At 40.7% G+C, this 27,367-nt stretch overlaps 1 protein-coding gene across 3 annotated transcripts in view; it reads right to left on the bottom strand.

Moving 5' to 3' along the window:
• Window positions 1-27,367, bottom strand: part of LUZP2 (leucine zipper protein 2) — a 310,191-nt gene that overhangs the window by 84,973 nt on the left and 197,851 nt on the right. For all 3 annotated transcript variants that reach the window (XM_079969126.1, XM_079969127.1, XM_079969125.1), the window contains one exon: window positions 6,123-6,185. In XM_079969126.1, the coding sequence (XP_079825252.1) occupies window positions 6,123-6,185 (63 nt within the window). The remainder of the gene's footprint in view (window positions 1-6,122; window positions 6,186-27,367) is intronic.

Raw genomic sequence — 27,367 nt, 5'->3', positions numbered from 1 at the left:
TGCATGTGATCTTTTAAGCTGGAGAAGCCAGGGTTTGAATTTGAACCTTAATCGTATGCATGGAAAGCATGTCATCTAACACTGAACTGCAGGCACTCATGAGACAGGATCATTTTTCATAATTAAACTCTGCAGATCAGAAACATGAAGTGAACTTCCTCCCTACATGCTGAACTTCGCTTTGTCTCTTGCAGAAATTTTATTCAGCCGGTTCTATTTCACAGGCTGCCTAGTGGCGTGATGGCAGATTGGAATCACAGGTATGAGACACTTCACTACAAGATAAAACTGAAAGCTTTTTTTTTTTTTCCTTTGGAACAATATTTAGAACACTGACTTCATGGTCTAGAGGGAGCAAAATCAACCTCAAAAAGAAAATGTTCATTGACAGCTACATGGCTACAGACCATTTTCTCTTGGCTTAAAACCCTATTAAGCTGAGAGCGACATTGGTTAGTGAGGGCAACTTTGATCTTATCCATGCTACACTGCTGTCTTTAATGTCACACTGGCCAGTCTTGCCTGAACATGATATATTTTTTTTTTAATAAAAAAAAAAAACCAGAAGCAAGAGCAGAAATCCTGCAACCCCACCCAATAGCTATTTATTTTAGATAATTAACTTACAAATTTTAAAGGTATTATCATTCATTCCAATTGTGAAACTGATGCTGAATTATCTGCTTTGTCATAATCAGACTCAAGCTGCTATTAATTTTTCAGTTTGATAATATTCAGTATATTGATAGCTCATTAATACTGAGTGAAACATTGGAAGCTGCCTTATACCAAGTCAGAAAGTCTGTGTATTGGTGTTATCTGCTCTGAATGCAAGTGCTTCTCCAGAGTCTAAAGGTTTCGCTCATTTCCTGCTTCCTGATCCTTTCAACGGGAGTAGCTAGGGAATGAACCATGGAAAGCTTGTGCTTTGCCACAGAGCTATGGTCCCTCCCCAAAAGAATTCAGGGGCTATTGCCTAATTCTGTCAACCATGATCAGATGCAGGCCTACAAACAGGGCTGTTTCCAAACTATTTTGCAAATTAACATGCTGAGTATTTTAGCTCATTGACTAAGTTCAATATAATGTGACAACATCAGAGTTACGCAAGCTGTTCTGAATCAGGGACCTATCTTTGGAATCAGCAAGATTCCATATGTTTAAGTTATCTCATAGGAACATAGGAAACTGCCTTTCACTCAGCAAAGTCACAGATCTCTGTCTAGCTCAGCACACTACACTGACTAGAAGCAAATCTACATGGCTTCAGACAGGCATCTTACTAGCCATACCATGCCTGGGATGGGCCAGAGTGCCAAGATCAGCGCAGTGCCAATGCACTGGCAGAGCTAACCTGGCAATCTTGCTGGTGTATCTGTCCTGCATGGACCTCATTGCCACCTCACCCTTTCCCATCCTGGTAGGCAGCAGTGACATAGGTGTCCGGAGGTTAAGATGAGTGCCACTGTGCCATCCCATGGCCTGCTTTGGGGATAGGAAGCCTTCTTATACCATTCCAATTCCTTGGTCCATCAAGCTTAGAACTGTCTACAATGACTGGCAGTGGGTCTTTCACAGCCCTACTTGGAGATCTCTGGGATTTAACTCTGAGCGTTTTACACGCACAATATGTCTTCTATTACTGAGCTATGGTTGCTGTTTTTAAGTGAAGAATGCATTGCAGGTTCTGTTATATTAGGCAAACACACAGCAAGGCAGGTTTATTATTAACAAACATTCCTTTATAAAATGTATTTCTCTTAGAAAGGTGCTCAGTGAACAATTCTAGAAGCTTGTCAACTCACAAAGATCTATGGGCAAAAAATACTCAGGGGCGCAGATTTAATATGAGGCACCGGGAAGTAATATTCCCTGTTTACCATTTAAATGTAAACTCTCGTGTTACATTATTCACAGTTGTGTAGCAAATATTAAAATGTGCATAAACATCATGCAAAACAAACAGAAAAGGAACAGTTGTAAAGTAACAGTGCAGATCAAAATATGATGTTCCCAAATGAAATGTTATGGAGTTACGGAAGAAAACCACTGATGTTGGCTGCATCCACACAACTAAAATGATTCACAATTTAGATTAAAAAAGAAAATGGTGATTAATATGATGACAAGGAGGTGAGCATTCCTTCTTGCCACATTTTGTATATTGAAAAATTATTCAAATGATTGGCTAAAGATGTATTCAGGGAATCATGGTGAACCCTCTGGAAAAGGATATCCATATCTATATATCCTAATTTACAATAGTTTTATTTAGGGCTGCATTGAAAAAGCAGCCCTTTCTGTTGGCTGCAAAATTGCCTTCCTGCATTTAACTCCCCCCCCCGCCCCCGCTTTTGAATGAAGACCTCTGAACATGAATGAAGTTTTCTCACTGTTCATGGGGAGGCAGGGACACCTCTTATCTTCTGGCTTTTGCGTGTGGTTCTCAATGCAATATGGGAAGATAAGAGAGTACATTTTCCAGTTGCCTAGGTGGGCCTTGTGTCTGTCAAGGACTGCATTTCCCCAAGAGTAATCTGTTAGGGGCTGCACACAGGCAGTGAGAAGGAACACAGCCAAAAAATAGGCAGGGTTACCTTCTTTTCACTCTTATTTTCTGTCACCTGCTTCTGTGTCTTTCTTTCCTCCCTAGTAGTGTATTGGGGTGAAACAGATAGCTCTTCCTATACCAAAGGGTTATTTCTGGTCCCTTGGTATGTCATCATTCATGGACAGATCAGCTATATACTTGCCAACAATCTAGTGCATTAAAATATATATTAACAGTTTGTGGTGTTCATTCTATTATACTTAAAAGCAAAAATTAAAGGTGGAAGAGTACAAAAAGAATGAACAGACTGGAATAACCTGCACTTAAAAGAAGCAAGGAAGATCAGGTGAGTCAGAAAAGACATGGACTTATTCCATTTTACATTCATAATGGGTTTTGACTAGGGGCATAATCTGGATTTTTAAAATTAAAACATGGATAACGGTCTGCTTAAAATTAGGGCAAACCTGATCGTGTAAACTAGGCTGAATTGCCTTCACCAATGATTTCCGCAAATGTGATTTATCTAATAAGTGTGCCACATGAACAGGAGAGTGATCATAAATTTAATAATTTGGATTTAATTACGTTTGTCCTCTGTGAAATGACAATCACGTTTGTTGATTGCGTTGCTGTTAACACTCCCTGAATCTTCTCTTCCTTTTTTAAAGCATTGTGTTTTGATATTAATTTCTCAGTGCAGCATTGTCTTTTTAGAGCTTTGAAGAAAGAAAAATGTTCATTAAATATTCCCCCTGTACTAAGATATACTAAAAAAAGTTAAATTAAATTCATCAATTCATCCATTTATTAGCAAGACAGCCACCAAGCTCCCAACCCATTCTGTTATACCTGACAGGGTACAAAACGCATGGCACTGTTTGGATTCATCAAGAATTCTACTCCTGAGGAACAGCGTAGGTACCAAAGCTATTATTCTGCCAACAGTCATTCTTCTTTCAAGTATGATAGCAAATGTGATAGTTTTGCATGATCCTGCTATGAGGGATGGCTCACCAGAAATGTACTGTAACTACCACAAAACAAGCACAATCCTATTTGTGTTAAAATGTGGCACAAATATATTTTAATGGTAGAAAGGGTCTACCCCTTTTGTCTCTGCACTGTGATTGCAAAGAGATTCACACCTTACCATAGCCAAACATATTATTATGCTGGGAAAGCAGAAATTAAGATTTTAAAGAAATGTTCTACTTCTCACCCTGTGAAAAGCATAAAATTATCTGTTTGCACAATAGAGGGGTTGACAGATTTCAAACAACCTTCTGCACATTTTGATTCTGCTGAAATCAAGCATTTTCAGCACAGTACTTTTTTATCATGCTTTAACATTGTATCGCTGCTGATCTCAGAAACATCTGGAATGAGGGTCAAACTAAACATGCTGGCAGCAGATTGTGGTGCTTAGACATGAATCAGCCCCTGTCCAGTAGAAATATTAGATGGGATAGCTGTATCTTAAGTCAGAAGACAGGGGTTGTGAATTCATAAGCGGGAGGACAACTTCTCAGAAAATAAGGTGGGCCATTTTGAGGTCCCCCCCCATCAGTCTATATTCTAAGCCAATTGGATGTGAGCATGAGGAAAGTCACACATCTGTACTTGAAATGGCTCAATCTATGGTATGGACCTGCAAGGCACCAACTTGGAGCTCCTCAACCTTGCCAACACCATGCCTTGTCACCATCCTAATGACCAGCAGTACTGCTGCCACTTATGGGCACCACTGCCACTTCCTCCTTGCATGAACTGCTGCTTTGTGACACTCTGAAAAGCCTGTACTATGAGTCCAGATCACAGGCGCTGACTCCATTTTTGCACATCCATTTTTGCATTGAAGTTTGTCTTCATTATAGCTATTCAGCCCAACAAATTCCTCAGATGCTCCTAAAACTCTATTTCTGGTGCTCAAGTGGTTCAAAAGAACTGAGGTGCCCTTTAATAATGACTCAGAGTGGCTGCTGTTTTAAAATGACAATGTGTCCTTTCTCAGATTTTCAACCCATGGCATGCAGCTGCATATCCAGTTACAGTGGTACCTTGGTTATCAAACTTAAACCATTCCAGAAGTCTGTTCCAAAACCAAAGCGTTCCAAAACCAAGGCTTGCTTTGCCAATAGAAAGTAATGCAAAATGGATTAATCTGTTCCAGACTTTTAAAAACAACCTCTAAAACAGCAATTTAGCATGAATATTACTATCTAATGAGACCATTGATCCATAAATTGAAAGCAATAAACAATGTACTGCAGACATACAATCAATCAATCAATCAGTAGCTGAACTGGGTTCCACACAGTCACAAAAACAAAACAAAAAAGAGTCACAAAACAAAAACTCAAAATAAATAGCAAAAACTGACAGACCTCAGCAAAACACTCAAAACAGAAGCATAGCACTCCAAACGGAGCATGTTCGGCTTCCAAAAAAAAGTTCACAAACTGGAACACTTACTTCCAGGTTTGCAGTTGCGGGTTCCAAGCTGTTTGAGAACCAAGGTACCACTGTACTTCTGTAACATGTTAGCTGAGGTCTTTGCTGAAATTTCATCTGCTGGGTGGGGGACAGGGATGCTATCACAATACTGATGAGTGATATTCAGCTAAGTCCTGCCTAAGTTATTTATGTTTATTAACTTGAATGGGTCTCCTCTCAATAGGACTAACATTGACTACCACTCTCTGTTCGTAGAAATATTTTGCACATGTTTGACACAAGAGCTTCTGAATGTGAAACAAACTGAAAATTCCAGTGTACACATCCTATTCCCAGCATATACATATCATATGGCTTTTCTATAAGCCATGTGTGTGAAAATATGAAGCATCATTAACATTGCAAGGTTTTTGAAACAGTGGTTGGGCTTTTTATTAGATTTGAAACATTGCTTAGGAGTTTTATTATATTGATTTATTCACAATATTTTCTATCCATTTCCCCCTTAAAGCAGATGAAATAGCAGAATTTTTATGATTGACTGCACCAATGACTTCAAGACTCTTATTCTTGGACACATATTTGCTTTATGAATAAACATGTAAGAATCTACTGTAGGTAACCAGACACTTTTGTGCACAGGATTATCTTGACACTTGCACAGAATATTTTTTTACTCCTGAAATAAATTTGTGCAGTGGCAGACTGGGGTATTATTGTTCCCTGTCCAAGGCCAAAAAGTGCTTCCACCCACTAGTCCTTGGGCTGCCCTCCCCAAGGTGGGTAAGGAGGCACCTGGCTTTGGGAAGGAGGCACGAGAGCTCAGCAGGGTCCCACAGCCCTCCCATCTTTTTTTTCAAATCTGGGAAAGCACTAACTAGGTTTTGGGAAGGAGGAGGGGGGACTCTAGGATCCTGTCAGAGCCTCTTACCTCCTTTCCAAAGCCCAGCACCTCGCTTACTGGGCTTTGAGATGACACCCCCTAGGCTCAGCACCCAATGAGTGCTCACCCTTGCACATCCCTAAATCCGCCCCTGATTTGCAACAGGCTTCACCAATAAATCATTTCCTTCATTGGGCTTGCTGGGGTCAGAACAAAACAAATCCTACTCACCTCTTCAGCGTGAATGCCACAAAGCTTGCTTCCAGAAAGGAGTTTGTTTTTCAGGCTTTTGTTCTAAAGGGAGGAGAATAAATATATATATATATATCACCAGCACGCATTAAAATATTAAGAAATCATCTAAATATTTTAGCATGGTATATGTAAATATGATATTTAGGATAGCAGTGAGGACAAAAATACATTAAGAATGAAGATAAATATATAAATAGCACAAGTAGCATTTTCTCTTTCCTAGATGCCTGTGGAATTTACTTTTAAATAATCATTTTAGGAGACAGAAAAGCACACTTAAGTTTTCAAAAATAGACTGTCAATCAAGGTGGAAAGTATTTGTTTGGACTAGCCACAATATGGGCTAGAAAGGGTGATAAGTTATGGAAAGACACTTTCTCCCACTATTGACTTAAATGAAGCAATTCTAATTTTTGCTATGTATGGACTTTGTCCCTAGTTTTAATGCATTTTAAGCACATGAAGGGGCTTGTCTGAACTCCCCCAGTGTCTTCACACATAAAAGTCACTAGCTCAAGTGGAAGCTGCATTGGCACAGGGAATAATCATGTGAAGCATCCTTGTCACAAGTCACCACGCTTCAAATTTGATTGTATACGAAACCACGTGGGACCTGCAAATACTGTTCAAGCAATTTAAGAACTGCCCCCACAGTCTTGTTACTTGGTAGCCGATTTAATAAACAGATTCTGTAAACAGAGAGACTGAGTCTATTTTAATTCCATTCATCGTCATGCTAAGAATACAGTGAAGCGGACCAGAAGCCTATGTTTGCTTATATGGAGGCACCAAACTAGCCACACATTTTAGTGTATGTGAAAAATTTCCCAGATACTTTGCAACAAAAGCTGTACCAAGTCTTTTCACTCTTCCCCCACCTCCATTTTCTGCCCTCATTATTGCACAGAAACCCATTACTATCTATATTTCATTACATGTGGGATATTAAGAAGCCTCATGAAAAAGCTAAAGTGGTTTCTAATGGATCTTATGTTTTTTTAAACACCATGCTACTCCAATCGAGGAGAGCTTGCATAATTAATACCACATTTTTAATATATTAACAACATTTACGACATTGACAAGCAGTGCAGATGTTCTGGATACAGGATGATCCTGTAGAGTAAAGTGAGAGGCAGACTGTAAAAATTGCTTTCAGGCAATTTCCCATTTCTGGCTTTTATACAGCAAGTGTAATAATAGTATAGCACTTACTTACAGAGTCAAATAAAGCTCAGGAACCATTGTCTAGAGCCCTGGAGGCCCTATTTCTTTTCTATAAAACGCCACTTTGGGAAGGAATGATTCTGAGCAGAGAAACAGCAGGGAGAAGACTCGTCACTGGGTTGCTTTGCCCTGCAAAGGGTACTGAAACATGTTTTGGCAGCAACCCAACATGAGCAAAGTGGATGTCGCGGGATATGAAGAGGCATATAAGTAAAGGATTAAGCACTCTCTCTTCTACTGTTGTTTCTCTACCCCTCCTGAGGTGTATATATTTTTCCCCTTAAAAAAAAAGAAGGTCATCACGATTCAGTACATTCACTTGGATGCAACATGTGTTTAGGTCTTGTGAGTTAATTATTTGGGGAAATCACCATGAAATTGGTGCATAATCTTTACAATTAAAAAAAATGTTGGTCTGGAAAGCTTTTCACACTAGATAAGACAATCAAAACTAGATGATTGTATCATAAGGAAGATGTAGGCTAGGGGTCTTCAGGAACCTCTCAAGAGAATAAGAGGAGGAGTTTGGATTTGATATCCCGCTTTATCACTACCCAAAGGAGTCTCAAAGAGGCTAACATTCTCCTTTCCCTTCCTCCTCCACAACAAACACTCTGTGAGGTGACTGAGGCCGAGAGACTTCAGAGAAGTATGACTAGCCCAAGGTCACCCAGCAGCTGCATGTGGAGGAGCGGAGACGCGAACCCGGTTCCCCAGATTACGAGATTACAGCTCTTAACCACTACACCACACTGGCACTTAGGAGTGCCTAAGGAGGAGTGGCTTGAGATTTTGCTCCCAAATTCAATAGCTCCATTTTATTAGTGGGAAGGACCATTTAATAAGTCAAATGAAGTCCAGTTGGCTGAGGTGGGAAGTAATCTGACTATGCAGAGATTAAACATCAGGAAGAACTTTCTGACAGTAAGAGCTGTCCAACAGTGGAACGGACACCTTCCTTGGTGCTAGACTCTCCTTCCTTGGAGGTTTTAAAACAGAGTTTGGATGGCCATCTGTCTTAGATGCTTTAGTTGAGATTCCTGCATTGCAAGGGGTTGGACTAGATGACCCTTGGGGTCTCTTCCAACTCTACAATTCTATGATTCTGTGATTCTATTAACTACAGACAGGGTCAGTCTGGGGAGAGGGATTGCCCCTCTTCCTGGAGAGGAGGCACAAGACAGGTTTCTTCCTGTCACAACCAGTAGGAGGAATATCAGAGGAATATCCTTCACCTTGATGCAATAACTCTCAGGAAAAATGAAAAGAAAAGAAAAGAAAAGGGCTAGAGCATTTCTCTTTGATTAATTTCTGTTAAATGCCACCCCATTACTTTTCACACTGCAGCACGCAGTGCCTAGGAAATCCACATCAAAACATATTTCAAAAATGAAATATGTGAAGTCTTTCAATGACAACCAGCTGTAAATGATATGGAAACGAAGCCCTATGCATTTGATTCTTTTAGATAAGCACACTGCAGTAGTAATGCAAATTTATTTCTAACTAGTAATAGCATCCTCTAAAATTATGCATGGGAAACATGTTATCAATTGAAACAGAATATTAATTGAATTCAGAACATCAAGCCAGATTTAAGTCTGCATTCTAATGGAAACTCTGAAAGTTTGAGTTGTAAATAAGACATTTCTTAGTTTTATTGGACAAAATCTGCTTCCTAAGACCGATGCAAAAAATAATTCCCATTCACTGTTTACATTTGAAATCCCTCATGTGTCCTTTGCACAATTCCTGGGTAATGACAGCATGCAGCATCTTGTTTCACACACATTTTAACTTGTTCCTGTCTATTACCCACTGAAAGTGGCTCCTTCTGCAATGATAAATCGCTTCAAGCTGCTTGATGCAGGTGTTTGTGGCACTATGAGGCAATGAAGAGGAACTACAATATTATTCTACAGAGAACTCAGAATTCACACTTTCAGCACATCTCCTCGTTTCTTTGGAGCACCTATGCAAAGCCAGTCAATCAGCACAAACTGGAAGAGACTAAGGATTTTCTGCCATGCATTAATTGACTTTGTCCTCAACAAGGGTACATGTCTGAGCTGGCATTTCACAGCTATAGTCTACACTGTCCCTTTTGTTCTTGATGCCAAGGGCCAGTTGGTCTAAGCCATCCTTAGGTTACTTTACACCTGCTGAGTCTTATGCTGTGCCAAGGGCATTTTTAAAATATACTTATGGATTGATTCTACCATTTTTTGCATAGAGCAGGGGAGCCTCAAAGCAGCAGCAATGCACTTCAGCTTTGGGGAGCTTACATCTTTCTTACTTTATCTGAATTTTTTTCTTTGGCCCGGTGTTCAATATCGTAAACCCAGAGCAAAGTATCCAGGCAGGAGACAGTGGGAAATCTGGCACAAAAAGTGATTTTCTTTCCAAAGACAAATGCAGAGACTCTGAACTACAGTTCGATCTAGTCAGGCCAGAGAAGAGGAGGTCAAGGGCATCACAGCGCTCCGAAGGATAACTCGATTAATTATAAACCAATCCGAAAGAAAGCTTGAGAGGAATACTGAAAGCTGGCTGCATTTTCAAAGTGAACAGAAAGAAATCTGAGACCTGGGAAGGACATGGTAAGCCTAAGGCAAGAACATCACACTCTTCACCTCAAATTAAGAATGATTTTGAAGGTAACTTCTATTCACTGTTAAAGCAGGAGGTGTTAAATTCAGTGATAATTACTGTGCTAATGCATTGCTCATTTGGCTATGATACCTCTGGAGGTGATAATGGGGGAGGGACATTGAATCTACACAGAGTGCATATCCCAGTTGTTACACTTCACGAACCGTTTGCAACTGCTTCTTGTACCACCTGCCCACTCCACACTACAAGCAAGTGCAGTTGAGCAACCCACAAGGCCCCTGCCATCTCTGCTGAGGGAATCATGCTTTGAACCTGCAAAAAAAGATAGTTCCTTCTTCAAAGGTACTTGTGTTAACTCAATTTCATGGCTTCCACCTTAGTACCAAACAGAGAGTGGAAAGTGTCCATAAAGAAACACCTTTATCTTGACATTCACCAACACTGAGACCTTTACTTCTTTATGCAGGGCCCTAGTTATGGAACTCACTCCCATAGAAGGTGGTGATGCCCGCCAATGGCCTTGAAAGAGGAGCAGACAAAATCATTGAGGTCTATTGATGGCTACTAGCCACAATAGCTACACTAGGCCCTCCATGTTTGTAGCAGCAATGTCTCTGAATACCAGTTGCTGGAAATCATAGGAGGGAAAAGTGCTCTTGTGCCTGAATCATCCTTGCAGGTTTCCCACACGCATCTGGTTGGCCATTGTGAGAACAGAATGCTGGACTAGATAAGCCATTGCCCTGATCCAGCAGGGCCTTCATATGTTCTTAAGATTAGTAGTCTATATAAAAACAGGAAACTGCCTTATCCCAGGTCACATTGTTGTGGGAATGCTCAGGGAGGCAGGAGAGGATATATTGTTTATTAATATCCTTCCTAACTTGCGCTAGCAAGTTCTATAACTTAGCAGAGTTTTACATTCCCCTTTAAAATGCACAGCAGATAGCTGGTTGCAGTCTTGCTTAAGCCTCTCACTCACTATCATACAATTCAGTATTGAACTGTATGTTCCTGGTAAGTTCCATTTTAATCCCTCTTAAAAAGAATAAACATGCCACATTCTTGTGTTAAGTATGTAAAAGAAGCTTACTCACATCATCAGTTCACAGTTGGATCCCTGAAGGCAGACTTAGTTACATACGTGTTAATCTATCCCATATGGGGATAATCCCAGTGTCCTCTGTTGGCTGAAAGTCAACAGAGCATTTCTAGCTAAAAAACTGCTCCAACGACAGAGGAAGTCAAAGAGAGGGGAGTGTGTGCTGTGTGACTTGCCCTTTTGTTACCTGGGCAGGTAAAGTCACCCCCACCTCTGGTCACATGCAGAGGAAGTATGTCCCAGCCAGGAAGAAACAGAAAGTTTTTGACTGACTGGACCAAATATTCCCCCGCATGTCCACTCTAGGAAAACAAGGAATGCTGTACTTGACTGCTACTTATGGATCACATCCCACAATTGTCACACTATTTGTCTAGCTGTCCCAGTATTGCCAGCAGCTCTCAAAGTTCTTACATGAGGTCTAGTTAAAACATTGGACTAGGACCTAGGAGACCAGGGTTCAAATCCCCACCTAGTCATGAAGCGAATTGGATGACTTTGGTCCAGTCACTGTCTCTTAGATGAACCTGCCTCACAGAGTTGCTGTGAGGGGGGAAATGAGGAGGGTGAAAACTGTGTATGCCACCACATTGAGCTCCTTAAGGAAATGCTGAATATAAATAAACAAACAAACAAACAAACAAACAAACAAACTGGAAATAACAGAGATTGAACTTAGAACCTTCTGCATGCAAAGCTTTACCTCTGAGCTATGGAATTTCTAAGATCCTCAGGTACACTTTGAGAATGACTCATGCATGAGCAATTTTGATTAAAAACTGAATTTGCCTGAACGCTTTTTCTTTTTCTTTTTAAGAGACATTTTGGACAGTTAACCTCCTTCCTTGCCCATCCCCGTGGCACAGGTATACCAGTGATCAGTGTAGAAGCTTGCTGACAGCATGATGAATAATGATGTCATATTTACTTAATAAAGCAATACTCAACAAACCTCACAAGATGACAGGTTAAATTTATCAAGGGCACTCATGGGAACCTGTTGCAAAGAGCAAATGAACATTGTTGTTTATTGTTGGAGTGTTATTTGGTGTTACTGAGCTCTGACCACATTGCAGTAACAGGCATTGTTTTGCATATTGATTAATACTGATGATATTCCTTCTCTTGCAGTTTGCAAAGCACATTTAACCTGTGTTTCAGGTTGGGCAAATAATCTGGTTCAGCTAATTATAACATTGTATTCATAATAATAGGTTGATGATCATGATAATTCAGAGGAAGATACTGTCCAGCTTATTTTTCACTACTCTTCATTTTATTATTTCAACTACTGTTTTGCACATCTAACATGCCCTATCTTCAAGACTCATGATGGGCACAACACAGAAGCTAATACCAAGAAGCTAACACAACAGAGCCTCTCCAAGTTCGCTTCTTGCTGTACACAAGCCTTGTTTTAAACTTCCACTCCCTGCCACTCAGTGTCACCCTTTGCATGGTCCCTCAAACCTCTGACATTTTTTAAAATTGTCACTTTTTCCTTTCAGTGTTCTTCATCCCTGCTTTATTCAAACCTCTGTCATTGTTTAAATTTGCCACATTACATGATATAGCCAGTTGCCCACTGACCTACGGAATCATCATGTGAGTGAGAGCCCTGACAGTTTGGTCAAGCAAAATTTACTTAGGCCTGGATTCAATTTCTACACTGATGAATGATCTTAAACCTTCAGTCAGGCTTGGACAAAGATTGCAGCGAGGCACCTGTGATCTTGTTCTGAAGGCATTTGCTGTCTCACTGTCTAGAAATAAGTTTAAAGAAAGCAATTGTCCTGGACAAGTCACGCAATACAGTGATCAGTTAAGGAAAAAGGAAGTGGATGTTCTCTGAGACCCAATCAAAATGTTATACTCAACACATCTCAGTCATGAGTTTCCTCCCTCCCACAACTCCTATATGTCTTATTTATGACAAGTATAAGACATTATTATGGGATATGTGCACATTCACTTAGCAAATGCTGTCACAGACTGCCTGCAAGGTATGTCAGGTCAAAGCCTACTAGGGACCACAACACTTATCTGCATGAAAAACTACTGGAAGGTAGGGCATAATTAAACACCACTTTAATAGAATTCTGATCATCCAGCCTTTCTGGAGATGCAACTTTATTATTTTCCTCATCTGTAGGCTACTTGAATTATCTTTAAAAGCATCCCCATTCACAATGCAATAATCCACACAGTAACCAGGTCCAAACATTACGAAGGCATTCATTCAATGCTTTTTATATTAATAGAAAATATATTTTATACTTAACCACCAAGTTAAGCATATGAAACATAACTGCTCAAATAGCCAGGGGTTTATTTTTAATAACCACTTTCTCTTTAATATACAGTAATTGTTAACACTAAACATAGCCCTTAGATTTAGTGAAAATGTCTCATTAAATCCTAAATAAATAAATCACCAAGGTAATTTGGGTAATATACAAGAGCAGTGAAGTGTTTGCGTCCTCTTCTCATTAAGCACATTTAATAACTAAAATCTGTTCTTGGTCTATGACATTATTGCTTGCTTCAGTTCCTAGTAATTTCAGCATCCCAACTGATAGCAACCATAAGCAAAACATGCAAAATCTTGGTGACCATATTAATGCATGACTGTATTTCCTTTATTAACTCATTAACAATATTTAAATCTGGTATAAACACCTAGCAAGACAGAAGGGAAGGGCCATGTGGGACCATGGCAAGCATTAGGGTCCACAGTAGAAGAAAACCCTAATTAAAACCTGTGAGATTGTCCCACTGGTGTTCATCAGTATCATCTAATTCAGTAAGTGAACCAATTCACATCTTTCTGCTAAACATGAAGAGCTCCACTGATTGGTTGTGCTTCCCCTTCAATGTGTCAAATGCTGCCATTTCTATAGTAATACACCAGAACCCATTCTCATATAAAGCATCAGCAAATTACATGGCCCTTTCTGAACTGTAACATGTCAGGACGGAGATTGCAGATTTGATGCTTAGCTTCTTCTTGTAACAGTTTGCTCATGTTTACACGAGCAAACTAGACTCTGTGACGTTTTGAAAATTTCTGTCACAAATAGTTGGCACTGCTGCATGAGAGTTGAATGAAAGTAGCTCTGACAAAAAGAAATGTTATCAGGCCCTAGTTTTGACCATATAGTTAATATCTAATATTAAATAGCAGGCAACGTACTCTTCAGTGGGAGAAAAAACAATACCATCATGCAGGAAGGCTCAGTACAAATTAACCAGTGTCTTCTCCCAGATATTAAGAAGGGGGGGCATAGTGTTTGTTTATGCAAGGAGAATCACGTTCTCTTTCAGAAAATTATTTCCCACAATCAATGCCAATCTAGACATTTTACCCACTGTCTGGAAGGCGTTATTTGTTTTGATCAAGATAAATTTGAGTCTGCTTTCCCTTAATGAATAGAGTAAATCAAACTATGCCGAGCCCATCTTCAGGACATTTTATATAGGAATCATTTCTCCTCCCCAAAACAAAACAACAACAAAACAAAACTGCATTGTGCTTCTCTGGACGATGACAGGGCTGATTGCCAAAATGAGCTATTTCCCATTTCCTATTAAATGATGGCTCTTTACAGAGGTTTGATAGCACAGGGGAGGGTGCGTGGGGAGGAAACAGCAGTGAAGGGCAAATAAATATCTTTGAACATCCTACTGTGTTTTCGTTAGCAGCGTTGGTATTGTGAGTTATGCAAATTGTTTTTCAGCAGAGTAGGAGTTTGCTTTATATGACATGAAATGGTGAATTTGCTAAAATCCAGGAAGGGTTGCCCAGCCCTTCAATCATACAAGAGAAAGATAAATTGACTTTCATGCAGCTTACTATAAGGAATCTAAATGAAGTGGAGAGGGGGGGGGGGACTTCAGCCAGAAAAATGGATGATAACTTTTATAAACAAGAATAACGCATAAGAGACAATAATGAATGTGTGTGAGTGGAGGAGCCACAACCTCAGAGAGAGAACATCATTCAAAATAAGTCTATGATACTACACATACATGTGTGTTCACACATGCACATACACACTCCAATGCCCTCTTCTTATTTGGCTCTTAACATGATAGACAGATGATAAGTTACAGTAACTGGATTAGAAAAGGAAGGAAGGAAGGAAGGAAGGAAGGAAGGAAGGAAGGAAGGAAGGAAGGAAACAGGTGTGGCAACACCTGTGGCCCTCCAGATGTTGGAGTACAACTGCCATCATCCCTGACCATTAGACATGCTGCCTGAAGCTGATTAGAGTTGAGTTCAACAACATATGGAGGTCCAGAGGTGACCCACCCTGGAAAAAGAATGATAGATAAAAGTGACGTATGTAGGAACCCAATGAGATGTGGGGAGCGTTGACAATGGACTGAGATGTAAAGGTGTCTGCAGAGCAAAGAAACTGGGGAAAGAGGATGGCAGGGACTAGAGCAGGTGTAGGGGTGTGTGTGTGCAGTTATTTCTGGGATATTTCTCCATGCAATTACTTTTTCCTTTAGAGTGGCCTTTTCTTTCCTCTGGGAAAATTATTTCACTTCTTTCAGTAGATTGGTCCCTCAAATTCAGAAGAATATAAATTCAAATTTTTGTTTGTACATTTAAATTAGGGAAATTTGTTTCACATTGATTCTCCCCCACCCCACCCCAGCGAGAACATTCAGCCGAACAGCTTAGATGGTGCCAAGATGGCCAGGTGCCTTTGCGTGCCATTGGAGCAAGAGAGGCAGAGCGGGAAAATCCTTGGTGCCGACTGGTACATCCCTAAGGTAGTCCAAGGAGGCAGGCAAGACATGATCCATATTTAAGGAACAATCTGCCTTCTCTCCAGCCTCTCCATTTGCTGCAGCAGCCCAGTGGCGTAGCGTGGGTTGTCAGCACCCGGGGCAAGGCAAGTAATTTGCGCCCCCTAACCCTGGATTTGCGCCCCCTAACTCTACCCCTAACCCTAACCCCCAGATGTTGCGCCCGGTGCGGCCAGCCCCCCCTGCACCCCCCACGCTATGCCACTGCAGCAGCCTCCCCTTCTGTCTCCCAGCGTGCTTCAGGGTTCCCACTAGGGGGCCATATAGGATTTTTTCTCCTATTCATATTTTGGACTGCAGATGGTTTTGTTTTGTTTTTTTGCCTACTTCACACTGAGTAGCAGGATGGAGTGCTTAGGGTTGCCATATTTAAAAAAGTGAGAATCTGGATACAAAAGTTGGGGGGGGGAGGGTTTGGCCAAGGTTGGGGGGGGGATGTTGTTGAGAGTTTTTAAAGGGTAATTGCCAAAATCTACCACTTCTGGCATGCGGACGGATTTTCACAGACATTACAGCGATTTCTACCCAGACGTATGGCAACCCTAGGAATGCTTGCTCTGCTGTGTTGTTAAATAGGTTAATCTTCTGGATTTTTTCACTGGGTCAGGAGGTCATACTTCCTCATCCACCTGAGGTTCTGTGGTCCTGGGGGGTGGTGACAGAGCAAAGCTTCCCTTCTCACCTTCAGAGTGCGGCCAGGGAATTGGGGCACACTACGGATACTTTGGTCACCTCATGAGAATACTCTGAGAAGAAAAGAGAAGACTCCCTGGAAAAGATGGAGGGCACAAGGAGAAGAGGACGACAGAGGACGAGATTGTTGGAAAGTGTTCTCGAAGCCGCTAACATGAGTTTGACCAAACTGTGGGAGGCAGTGGAAGACAGGAGTGCCTGGCGTGCTCTGGTCCATGGGGTCATGAAGAGTTGGACATGAGTAAACGACTAAACAACAACAAGGGAGCCGTGCCCAATTCCTTAGGCAAGGCTGGTTCATCCAGTGGCTATAGTTATTCAGTTCAGTTACCTCCTGCTCCATAGTCAACCTCCTCTGCTGATTTTAATTTAATGTCTAAATAAAAGTGGCCCAGTTCAGCCCCAACTTGAATTCTTTATTGTGACTCAATTCATTTTAGCCCTTCCAAATCTGTGAGACCAGCCAGACCAGGTTTCTACAGAGGCAACTGGGGCAGGGCTGGTTTTATATAACCACTGCCTCAGTTTTGGTTCCTTCCTCAGATATTCAACCAAGCAATCATTTATTGTGTTTGACTAAAAGCCATTACAAAATCCTCAGCTATTCAGAGCACCTACTCTAGAGACTTTTGTCTCTCCCTTCCCTTCCCCTTGACTGTGGCCTTTGGGAACCTGGTTGTCTGCCTGACCTGACTACATTCCTGCCTCTGGCCCTGCTATGACCTACCATGAACTCATCTCTGGCCCTTGTGGGCTCACCCCATCCAGACCTTTGGATTGTCCACAAAAGGAATCAGAATTTGGACACTCCTTTTTGCTTCTTTGCTGGGTGTTCATCTGTTTGTTGGGAGGTATCTATGACTGTTCAGATAGCTCTTTTCCACAACCTCCCCCCAAAACCCTTCAATTTATTTCTACACAGTTTACCTCAAACTTGTTATAGTTCACTTAATGATTCCATTCATGTAGGAAGCATTTCTAATTAAAGCAAAGCAATGGATTTAAACAGAGAATCCCATTTTACAGTATTTGATTCTGAGATGTAGGGTAATTGCTTGCACTATGCAGGATTGTGTAGTGAGGAAGCCTGGTGATTCTTTGATCCTTTCTTCTGAAGGGAGTGACTGGGAGCTTCCAGTGCTGCTTGCAAGATTCAGTAAAAACAGAGCACCTTTTCAGAGATATGTCAGCCTGCAGCACCATCTTTCCATTTATTTGAGAAATGGTGCAGAAGTGTTTGACCTCCGCAGGCTGCAGATTGGGCTTAAAAAGTCCATTACTGTGAACTGACAGCACCACCGAAGGCAAACTGATAAAAATGAAATGAGCAACATCCTGAAGCTATATATGCAAAGAAAAAAAGGGGGGGTGTAATCTAAATATCAAATGCGTTATTGAATTCCTGGCTTCCAAACAAGACTACTGATGCATTGAACAAGCGTGGGAGGAGGCAGAGTACCACTATTTAGTTCCACATCTTTTATCTTTCTTCTACAGACTGTAGAATAGTGCATTAAGTTCTGGCAGGTTAGTAAACATTTGTATTGTGACCATTGTCTTAAATATACCCTTATGGAAAGAGCATGGGTACAAGAAACAGGAACAGATTACCAAGATTCTCGGAATGAAAATGGCACTTATGTTGCCCTCCCATTAATATAATTTGTAAGTTGGTTCCCCACCGCACCCCCCACATAAATGCAGGCAATCATCGTGCTAGTGAGCTTTCTGTTCCGAAATTGCCCCAATGCATATTTTGTAAACTATTGCATGTGCTCGTGGAGTCTGGCACTGGGAAATGCCATGAGCTGACTGAGTCCAGCTGTGTACTTTTTTTTATTATTATTAAAATTTTTATTACATTTTCAGTTTACAGAAAAGAAAAAGAAGAACAAACCAGAAAAAAGAAAGAAAGAAAAACAATCCAACTTTCAAAATATATTTTTAGGTTACTAACTGGACTTCCCCACATCTCCCTCACCCTGCGTTCTTTACAATAAACATATCAGCAAATTATTACCTTGTTTCGTATCTTATTTATATCTTTCAGAGTGTTTTACTTCTAAATTTAAAGTACCTTTTGTCAAATATTTATACCTTAAGATAATACATAAAATAACTTTAAATTTCAACTTTTTCTTACTTATAACTTAACTTTCTATTTTCCTAATCTAATTGCAGGAGCTAAAATTTCCAAGTCATGCAGATTCTTAACATTCATACAACTTATAATGTTTTTGTAAATAGTCCTTAAATTTCTTCCAGTCCTCTTCCATTGTCTCTTCTCCCAGATCTCGGATTCTGCCAGTCATTTCAGCCAGTTCCATACAGTCCATCAACTGCGTCTGCCACTCTTCCAGCGTGGGAAGGTCTTGTATCTTCCAATATTTTGCAATGAGTATTCTTGCTGCTGTAGTTGCATACATAAAAAAAGTTCTATCCTTCTTTAACACCTTTTGGTCCACAATGCCCAGGAGGAAGGCCTCTGGTTTCTTAGGGAAGGTGTATCTAAACACCTTTTTTAACTCATTATAGATCATTTCCCAGAAGGCCTTCACTTTTGGACAAGTCCACCAAAGATGAAAGAATGTCCCTTCAGCCTCCTTACATTTCCAACATTTATTATCAGATCGATGATATATTTTTGCAAGTTTGACTGGGGTCATGTACCACCTATATATCATTTTCATAATATTTTCCTTCAGGGCATTACATGCCGTGAATTTCATTCCAGTGGTCCATAACCTTTCCCAGTCTTCTAACATAATGTTGTACCCAATATCCTGAGCCCATTTTATCATGGCTGATTTGACTATCTCATCCTGGGAGTTCAATTTAAGCAGCAAGTTATACATTCTCGAAAGCGCCTTGGTCTTAGGTTCTAACAGTTCTGTCTCTAATTTCGATTTTTCCACCTGGAATCCTATTTTTTTGTCTGACTTAAAAACCTCTTGAATTTGAGCATAATGAAACCAGTCTTGCACCCTATTCTTTAATTTTTCAAAGCTCTGCAGCCTCCAATTATCTCCATTTTTTTCTATTATTTCCCAGTATTTCGGCCATCTGGCCTCCATATTGGGTTTTTTTCGAACCTTGGCCTCCGCTGGTGATAACCACCTCGGGGTCTTACCTTCCAATAAGTCTTTGTATTTTGTCCAGACCATAAATATAGCTTTCCTGACAATATGGTTTTTAAATATTTTATGAACCTTTACCTTATCGTACCACAAATATGCATGCCATCCAAAAACATTATTATACCCTTCCAGATATAGGACGTCAGTGTTCTCAAGGAGTAACCAATCTTTCATCCAGCAGAAAGCCGTAGCTTCATAATATAACCTTAAATCTGGCAGGGCAAACCCCCCTCTCTCTTTTGCATCGTTAATATTTTAAATTTTATTCGGGGCTTTTTGCCCTGCCAGACAAACCTAGAAATATCTTTCTGCCACTTCCCAAAACACTCCACTCTGTCCACGATCTGTAGGGTCTGAAACAAAAATAACATCTTCGGCAATACATTCATCTTTATAGCTGCAATTCGACCCAACAAGGAAAGTTTCAATCTTGACCAGATCTCTAAATCTTTCTTAATTTCTGACCAGCATTTTTCATAATTATCTTTAAATAGATTCAAATTTTTGGCAGACAAGTTTACCCCTAGGTATTTTACCTTTTTAACAACATTTAACTCTGTCTCTTTCTGAAACCCATCTATTTCCAAAGGTGTCAGATTTTTCTCCAAAACCTTGGTTTTTTGCTTGTTCAGTTTGAACCCCGCTACCCGACCAAATTCATAAATTAATTCTAACACTCTCTTCGTACTAGATTCTGGCTCCTGTAGTGTTAAAACCAAATCATCTGCAAAAGCTTCCAATTTAAATTGTTTCACTCCGACCTGTATTCCTTGTACCAACCGGTCTTCCCTAATCATGTTCAAAAGCACCTCCAGAACAGAAATAAATAACAGGGGGGATAGGGGGCAACCTTGTCGTGTTCCTTTTTCAATTTTAAATTCTTCTGTCACCACATTGTTTACTATCAGTTTAGCTTTCTGCTCTGAATAAATTGCCTCTATTCCATTTTCAAACCCCCGTCCCACTCCCATCCCTTCCAAATTTTTCTTCATAAACCTCCAAGAAATGTTATCAAAGGCCTTCTCCGCATCAACAAAAATTAACACTGATTTTGTATTAATGTTGGTTTGCAAAAGTTCCAAAATATGAATAATATTCCTAGTATTATCAGACAAATGTCTTCCTGGGAGAAAGCCTGCCTGGTCCTTGTGAATTACTTCATTTAATACTTTTTTAAATCTACTTGCCAAAATATCTGCAAAAAAATTGTAATCCACATTTAGGAGTGAGATGGGACGGTAGTTCTTAAGCTGAGTCTTTTCAGTTTCCACTTTAGGGATCAATGTGATGAAGGCTTCTTTCCACGATTCCGGTGCCTTCTTCCCCTCCAAAATCTGATTGCATACCTCCATTAATGGTTGTATCAAATAATCTTTCAATATCTTATAATACTTGGAGGTAAGCCCATCCGGACCTGGAGATGGCACCCTCTATTTCTTGTTGTGTTATTTTATGATTCAGGATTGTTCTCTTTTCCTGGGCAAGTTTTGGTAAACCATTTGTTTTCAAAAATTGGTCTATCTCCTTCTCCTCTTGTGGCCCTTGAGTATAGAGCTTTTTGAAATTTCTCTGGAAACACTTCCTAATTTCTTCGGGTTTCTGGATATCTTTCCCTTCAATCTCTAGATTGGTGACTGTATTCAATTTTTGTCTCTTTTTCAATTGCCATGCTAATAGTTTCCCACACTTGTTAGCTGATTCAAATGATCTTTGTTTCATTTGTTTAATTTTCCACTCAACTTCTTGATTTATCAATTTCGCGTACTGTGCTTGGTAAAATTTAATTTCTCTCAAGATCTCCTTCGATTTTGGCTTAGATCTCAACTTTTTCTCTCCATCTCTTATCTTCTCTAAAATCTTATCTTTTTTCCCATTCCAGATTCTTTTCTTTATCGTGTTCTGTTGTATCAGAAACCCTCTCATAACTGCTTTGCTTGCATCCCAGATTGTTCTCCTTTCCACCGTAGTATTCAAATTTATTTCAAAATAATCTTTCAAGGTTTTTTGGGCCTTCTTCACAATCTCCTGATCTCTTAATAGGGTGTCATTCATTTTCCATCTAAAGGAGCCGATTGGAGTAAGTCTTAATTCCATTTTCATAGCGTTATGGTCGGAGCAAGTTTTTGGGCAGATTTCCACTTTTCTAATCATAGGTGCCAGCCTTCTAGTTGTCCATATTTGGTCTATTCTTGTCCATGACAGATGAGCCTCAGAAAAGAAAGTTCCTTCTCTACCTAAGGGATTCTTAGTCCTCCAAATATCGATTAAGTCCATATTGTCAGTTAGTTCAAAAAAAGTTTTGGGTAGTCTGCCATCTTTTGTTAGACTTAGGTCTTGTGACTTATCCATATTTGTAGAGACCACTCCGTTCATATCTCCCATCATAATGATGTTGGTGTAGTCCAAATAGTCCAGGATTGTCTCATGCAGTTTCCTATAAAATTCTGATTTCCCCTCGTTCGGTGCATACATTCCTAATAGCAAAAATTTTTCTCCTTGGGCCTGTATTTCAATAGCCAAAACTCTTCCTTGCTCATCTTTAAATAAAAATTTTGGTGACAGGCTCTCCTTTGCATAAATCACCACTCCTCTTTTCTTTACTTTATCCGATGAGATAAATTCTTGGCCTAATCTTTTATTAATCAAAACTTTTCTATGGAGCCTGGTCACGTGTGTTTCCTGCAAGCAGATGATGTCCAATTGTTCTTTTTTCAATATATGAAAAATTCTTCTTCTTTTCTCTGGGGAATTTCCGCCATTTATATTCCAACTAAGAAGCTGCAGAGACATCCTGGGTCAATCTATTGGTCCTGTGGTGACGTCCCTTTCTTTTGGTCCTCTGGTCCCGAGGGTGTAGGTGCCAGTATAGCGGTGGTGGTGGCCAGGCTCCTGTTGTCCCTTTCTGTAGATCCTCTTCGTGGTCGTTCAAGAACTTTTGTTGGTCTTCTGCTGTTCTAATTTTAACTTTCTTTCCTTTGAAATTAAAAGATAGTCCTTGAGGAAACTCCCACCTATAAGGAATTGAGTTGCCTCTCAGTAATTTTGCAAGTTCTATATACGTCGCTCTAAGATCCAAAAGCTGTTTTGGTATGTCTCTGTAAATTTCAGCTCTGTTGCCGTGGATGTCAAGTGATTTTCCAAAATGAAGGCCTAATATTTTATCTCTCTCTTGCTTAGATCTTAAAATGATCAAACAGTCTCTGGGTTTATCCCTCCTCGTCACTCTTCCCAATCTGAAAGCAGTCACAATTTTAAAATCCTTATCCTCTTCAATACCCCAGAACTTTGAAAATTCTAATGTCAGATAACCAATCAGATCTTCCTGTTCAAGTTCTGGAATAGCTCTAAGTCTAAGATTGCTTTCCCGATTTCTCAGTTCAGTCATCGACCAGTAGGCCTGCTGTTCACTAATCTGTTTATGCAACGGCTTCACCTCCACCTTTAATGCCTCAACTTTCAAGTTGGCTTCCTCTGCTTTTTGTTTGGCTTCCTCAGCCAGTTTGTGATTCTCTGCTGTTGCTTCTTGAAGATTCCCAATTGCTTGTGTGTGTTGAACCACCTGGTCAGTCAATTTATTTATTGAGGATGTGGCTTGATCAATTTTAGTCGAATGTTCGTCCGCCTTTTTATTTAGAATTGCCAGTTGTTCTAGGATCTGATTTAAAACTTTTTCAGATCCTCCTGAAGCCATATCCCCTGTAGATGTCTGCTCAACAGCCCCTTTTTGTATTTCTAGAACAGCTGGGACAGATGATCTACGTGGTTGGGAAGTCAAAGTTGTTTGTACCAATTGTTTTGCCTTTATTTTAGCCAGCCTTGTTTTCCCTGCGTCACTCATTCCAATCCCGTCTGTGTATCAAGGTCAGACTGTATGTGTTCCCATGAGAGAGACAGTTCCAAAGAATAAACAACCAGGCAGCAGAGAATCAAAACAAAATATAGTTCCCAGAGAATTATAAATCCAAAGTCCTCTAGGGGGAGTAATAAAGTTCAACCGAAAGAAAGAGGTTTTTCCTTCTTTACAGTCCCAATAATCCAAAGAAGAAACAACTGAAGTTCTAAAAGATCTTTTAGTTTCTTTTTAGCATTAAGCTTTTCCCAACTTAATACAAAGTCTCAGAGAGGGTGCAAGAAACAGTTTCCCTATTTCTTCTATGGTGTAACGTTTACATGCAACACTTTCAACCTTAAAAACAATATCAGCAGTTTGGCAGTTTGACAGTTCTTCTTTACCCTGGCAGCCCACGGATTTGGTTTCTTCAATTATTTATAAATCCCAAAGGAAGAAGGAAGATCCAGTCAGAAAGTCAACATAGATACTCCGAAATTGTCTCTTTTAATCCCTGCCAAAAGTTCAATAGTCTGCACGATAATCCAATCTTTTTTATAGTTCTTTCAAAGTGCTTCCCGCTTGTCAAACTTTGCTTTGATCTCTTTAGCACGGTTGGGAAACGGACTTCCTGGTTACGTTTCCCATTTTCAGCCAAATTAAATACTTTAGTCCCAATAATTTTTAAGTCCCCTTACTCATGGGTTGTAGTTGCAAATCTGATGTTCCAAGAAGAAAGGTCGGCGCTCATCAGCAGCAGCCGCGCGGCTTTGCTTCCCGCAGAAAGAGCGATGAACTCACAGCGCTGCTCCCCCTTTCACGTTCCGGAGCCCCTTACGGGGTTCCTTCTCCGTTTCTGGGGGGGCTTCTGGCGCCCGCTGAGTCCCACGGCCACGAGCTCACTCTGCCCGTGGTTTTTCTTGATGGGTCGCCGCTATGCCGCAGTGAACGACCCTTTTCTGCGGAGCCCCTCTTCAGAGCACGAAGAGGACCGCCATTGCTGTTTCGCGCCGCCTCCGGAAGTCCCCAGTCCAGCTGTGTACTTTTGACACTATCAGGATGTGCACTGAGACTCTGAAACCATCTCCCTAGAAAAGTTAGACTGGCCAGAAGTTAGTCCTCCCACTAGCAGGTGAACACTTTCTTATTCCAAGAGGCTTTTGGGGAACTGATTTCTTTTAATGAATGAAATGGTGCAGTACTGTTTTTATTGCAATTATTTGTATAGTTTTAATAGTATGCCTGTATATGTTTAATTGTTGTTCTTTTTTAACCCCCCATGTTTTTAGCTGTTTTTATTTTTCTCTGTAAGCCACCTTGAGAATCTATCAGAGAAAGAGGCAGGGTATAAATAAATATATAATATTAATATAATAACAGGGTCTCAATTCAGAGCAGAGGCCCCTTGCTGGCAATTTCTGAAAGGAAAGGGGTTGTACTCATGACAAAAGTACATGATTAATGTCACGTATATGTTGAGCACAGTCAGGGAAGAGAAGACTATTGCAGATATCATCAGAACATGAAAAGACAGCAGAAGCAGCCACTTACCCAGATACTAGGTCTCAGTCAAAGAAAAGGTACACAAGGGACTCCATAAAACCAGGCAAGACATTGGGGATTCTTCCTGAATGTCCCTGTATTAAGGTCAAGAGGCAAGTAGTGGCTGCTCTCCTATATTTTAACAGGCCTACTGCATGTAGGTGGTCATGCAAACAGCTAGAAATGCTGCCAAGTTTCACATTTCCTGGCATAGACATACAAACCACAGCACATGAATTGATTTTAGAATGTATTTCAATTAATTGACTGTGATTTTATGTAAACTGTGCTATTTTTACTGTTGTTAGCCGCTCTGAGCCCGGCTTTGGCTGGAGAGGGCAGGATATAAATAAAATTTTATCCTCCTCCTCCTCCTCCTCCTCCTCCTCCTTCTTAAGCTGGGCTCAAATATGAAGCAGTATTACAACCTCAACAATTCTGATGCTGTTCAGAATGCAAAATGGGTTTCTACACAAGCATGAAGAGTGCTTTTTAACTTAAATCCTCTTTTAATTGAAGTCCTGGGCACCAGTTAGTACTCAGGCAGGGCTAAAACACCCCGAAAAGGACTGTAATTTTAATTGAACAAAGAGCCATATGGAAGGAAGCAAATACTTTGTTTCTGTCATCTCACTATAAACCAAAGAGGTCAAGAATGACACTCCCCCTAACTGCCTTGAGGGAAAACATTTGTTGTGTGGGATGTGGTAGCCAATGGGAGGATGGATCTAAGATATGCATCCTTGTAAATAACACTCATCTGGACTAGCCAGTTTACTACTCTAAGCAGCTCGGCTGGCTGCTTCACCAAGGATGTCATAGAGGCTGAGAGATATAGTCTGTTTGCTGCCACCACTGAGATGGTAAGTATTGGCTACATGTTTGTACTTCTTTTGGGTCAGATTTGCAATAGGACGTTGCACCACCTATGCCACAGCCAGCATACCACCTGCTTCATTGCTTTGAGCTCCTGCTCCCCATGACTGGAGGAGGCACTAAGGAGTGACCCTATCAATGGCCCCCTGCATCTCACTATTCAGTAGTGAAACTAGGGCCTTCCTTGGCAGGAACATCAGTCATGCCACCTGGAAAATCCACCAGTCTTCAAAAGTCCCTCAGATTCCATCAATCTGATTGGTCACCCACCCTCCTTTGGGGTCAGTCACAGACATTCCAAACCTCACTCTCAACTTTAACTTGGTCTATATTACAAAACATATGGTTTCCACTCTTGCTTAGAGAATCTTTAAAGTTCTCTGAGCAAGAATAGATTCCCATATTTTGGTAGTCCGTATATGAGCGGAATAGTACCTTCTGACAGTAGGTAAGGTAAAGGTAAAGGTAAAGGTACCCCTGCCCGTACGGGCCAGTCTTGACAGACTCTGGGGTTGTGCGCCCATCTCACTTAAGAGGCCAGGGGCCAGCGCTGTCCGGAGACACTTCCGGGTCACATGGCCAGCATGACATCGCTGCTCTGGCGAGCCAGAGCCGCACACGGAAACTCAGTTTACCTTCCCGCTGGTAAGCGGTCCCTATTTATCTACTTGCACCCGGAGGTGCTTTCGAACTGCTAGGTTGGCAGGCGCTGGGACCGAGCAGCGGGAGCGCACCCCGCCGCAGGGATTCGAACCGCCGACCTTTCGATCGGCAAGCCCTAGGCGCCGAGGCTTTAACCCACAGCGCCACCTGCGTCCCTTTCTGACAGTAGGTACAGACTTTTATATCTTCTGACAGTAGGTGCAGACTTTAAGTCAATGAGGCTAGACCAGTCCATGGCAGCAGAACAAAGTAAAACCATTTGTTCCTTGCTATCTCTTTTCACTGTGACAACTAGGCCAAGTTATACCAAACTAGCAAACTCTGCTAATGCTCTATGTCTCCATTCTTCTAGAATAGTTGCAGAAACCATCTCTATGTGTGCACTTCATATGAGAGCCGTTTTGCACATAATCAATAGCCTGGATCAAACTGACCTGGGTTTTAACACAACATGATGAGCTAGCAAAAGTGCTTCTGAAAAAATCTACAGCAGTTTTATAGTAATTCATTAGCTAACCTTTTCAACTACAAGAGTGATATAATTTAAATAACTCAGAGATTACTGGCCTGTATCACTGAAGTCAAACCCACATTGCTTAATGTGATTTTATTTTATTCCATTTTATTCCATTCACTATTCACCCCACACACATCTGCTTTATGCTCCTTCACTTTATAAAGAAAATAACTACAATAACAGCTTCAGTAAGAGTCTGTACCC

Source organism: Podarcis cretensis (assembly GCF_951804945.1).
Source record: "Podarcis cretensis genome assembly, chromosome: 1".
Lineage (NCBI taxonomy): Eukaryota > Metazoa > Chordata > Lepidosauria > Squamata > Lacertidae > Podarcis > Podarcis cretensis.
This window is presented reverse-complemented; position numbering and strand designations above follow the sequence as displayed.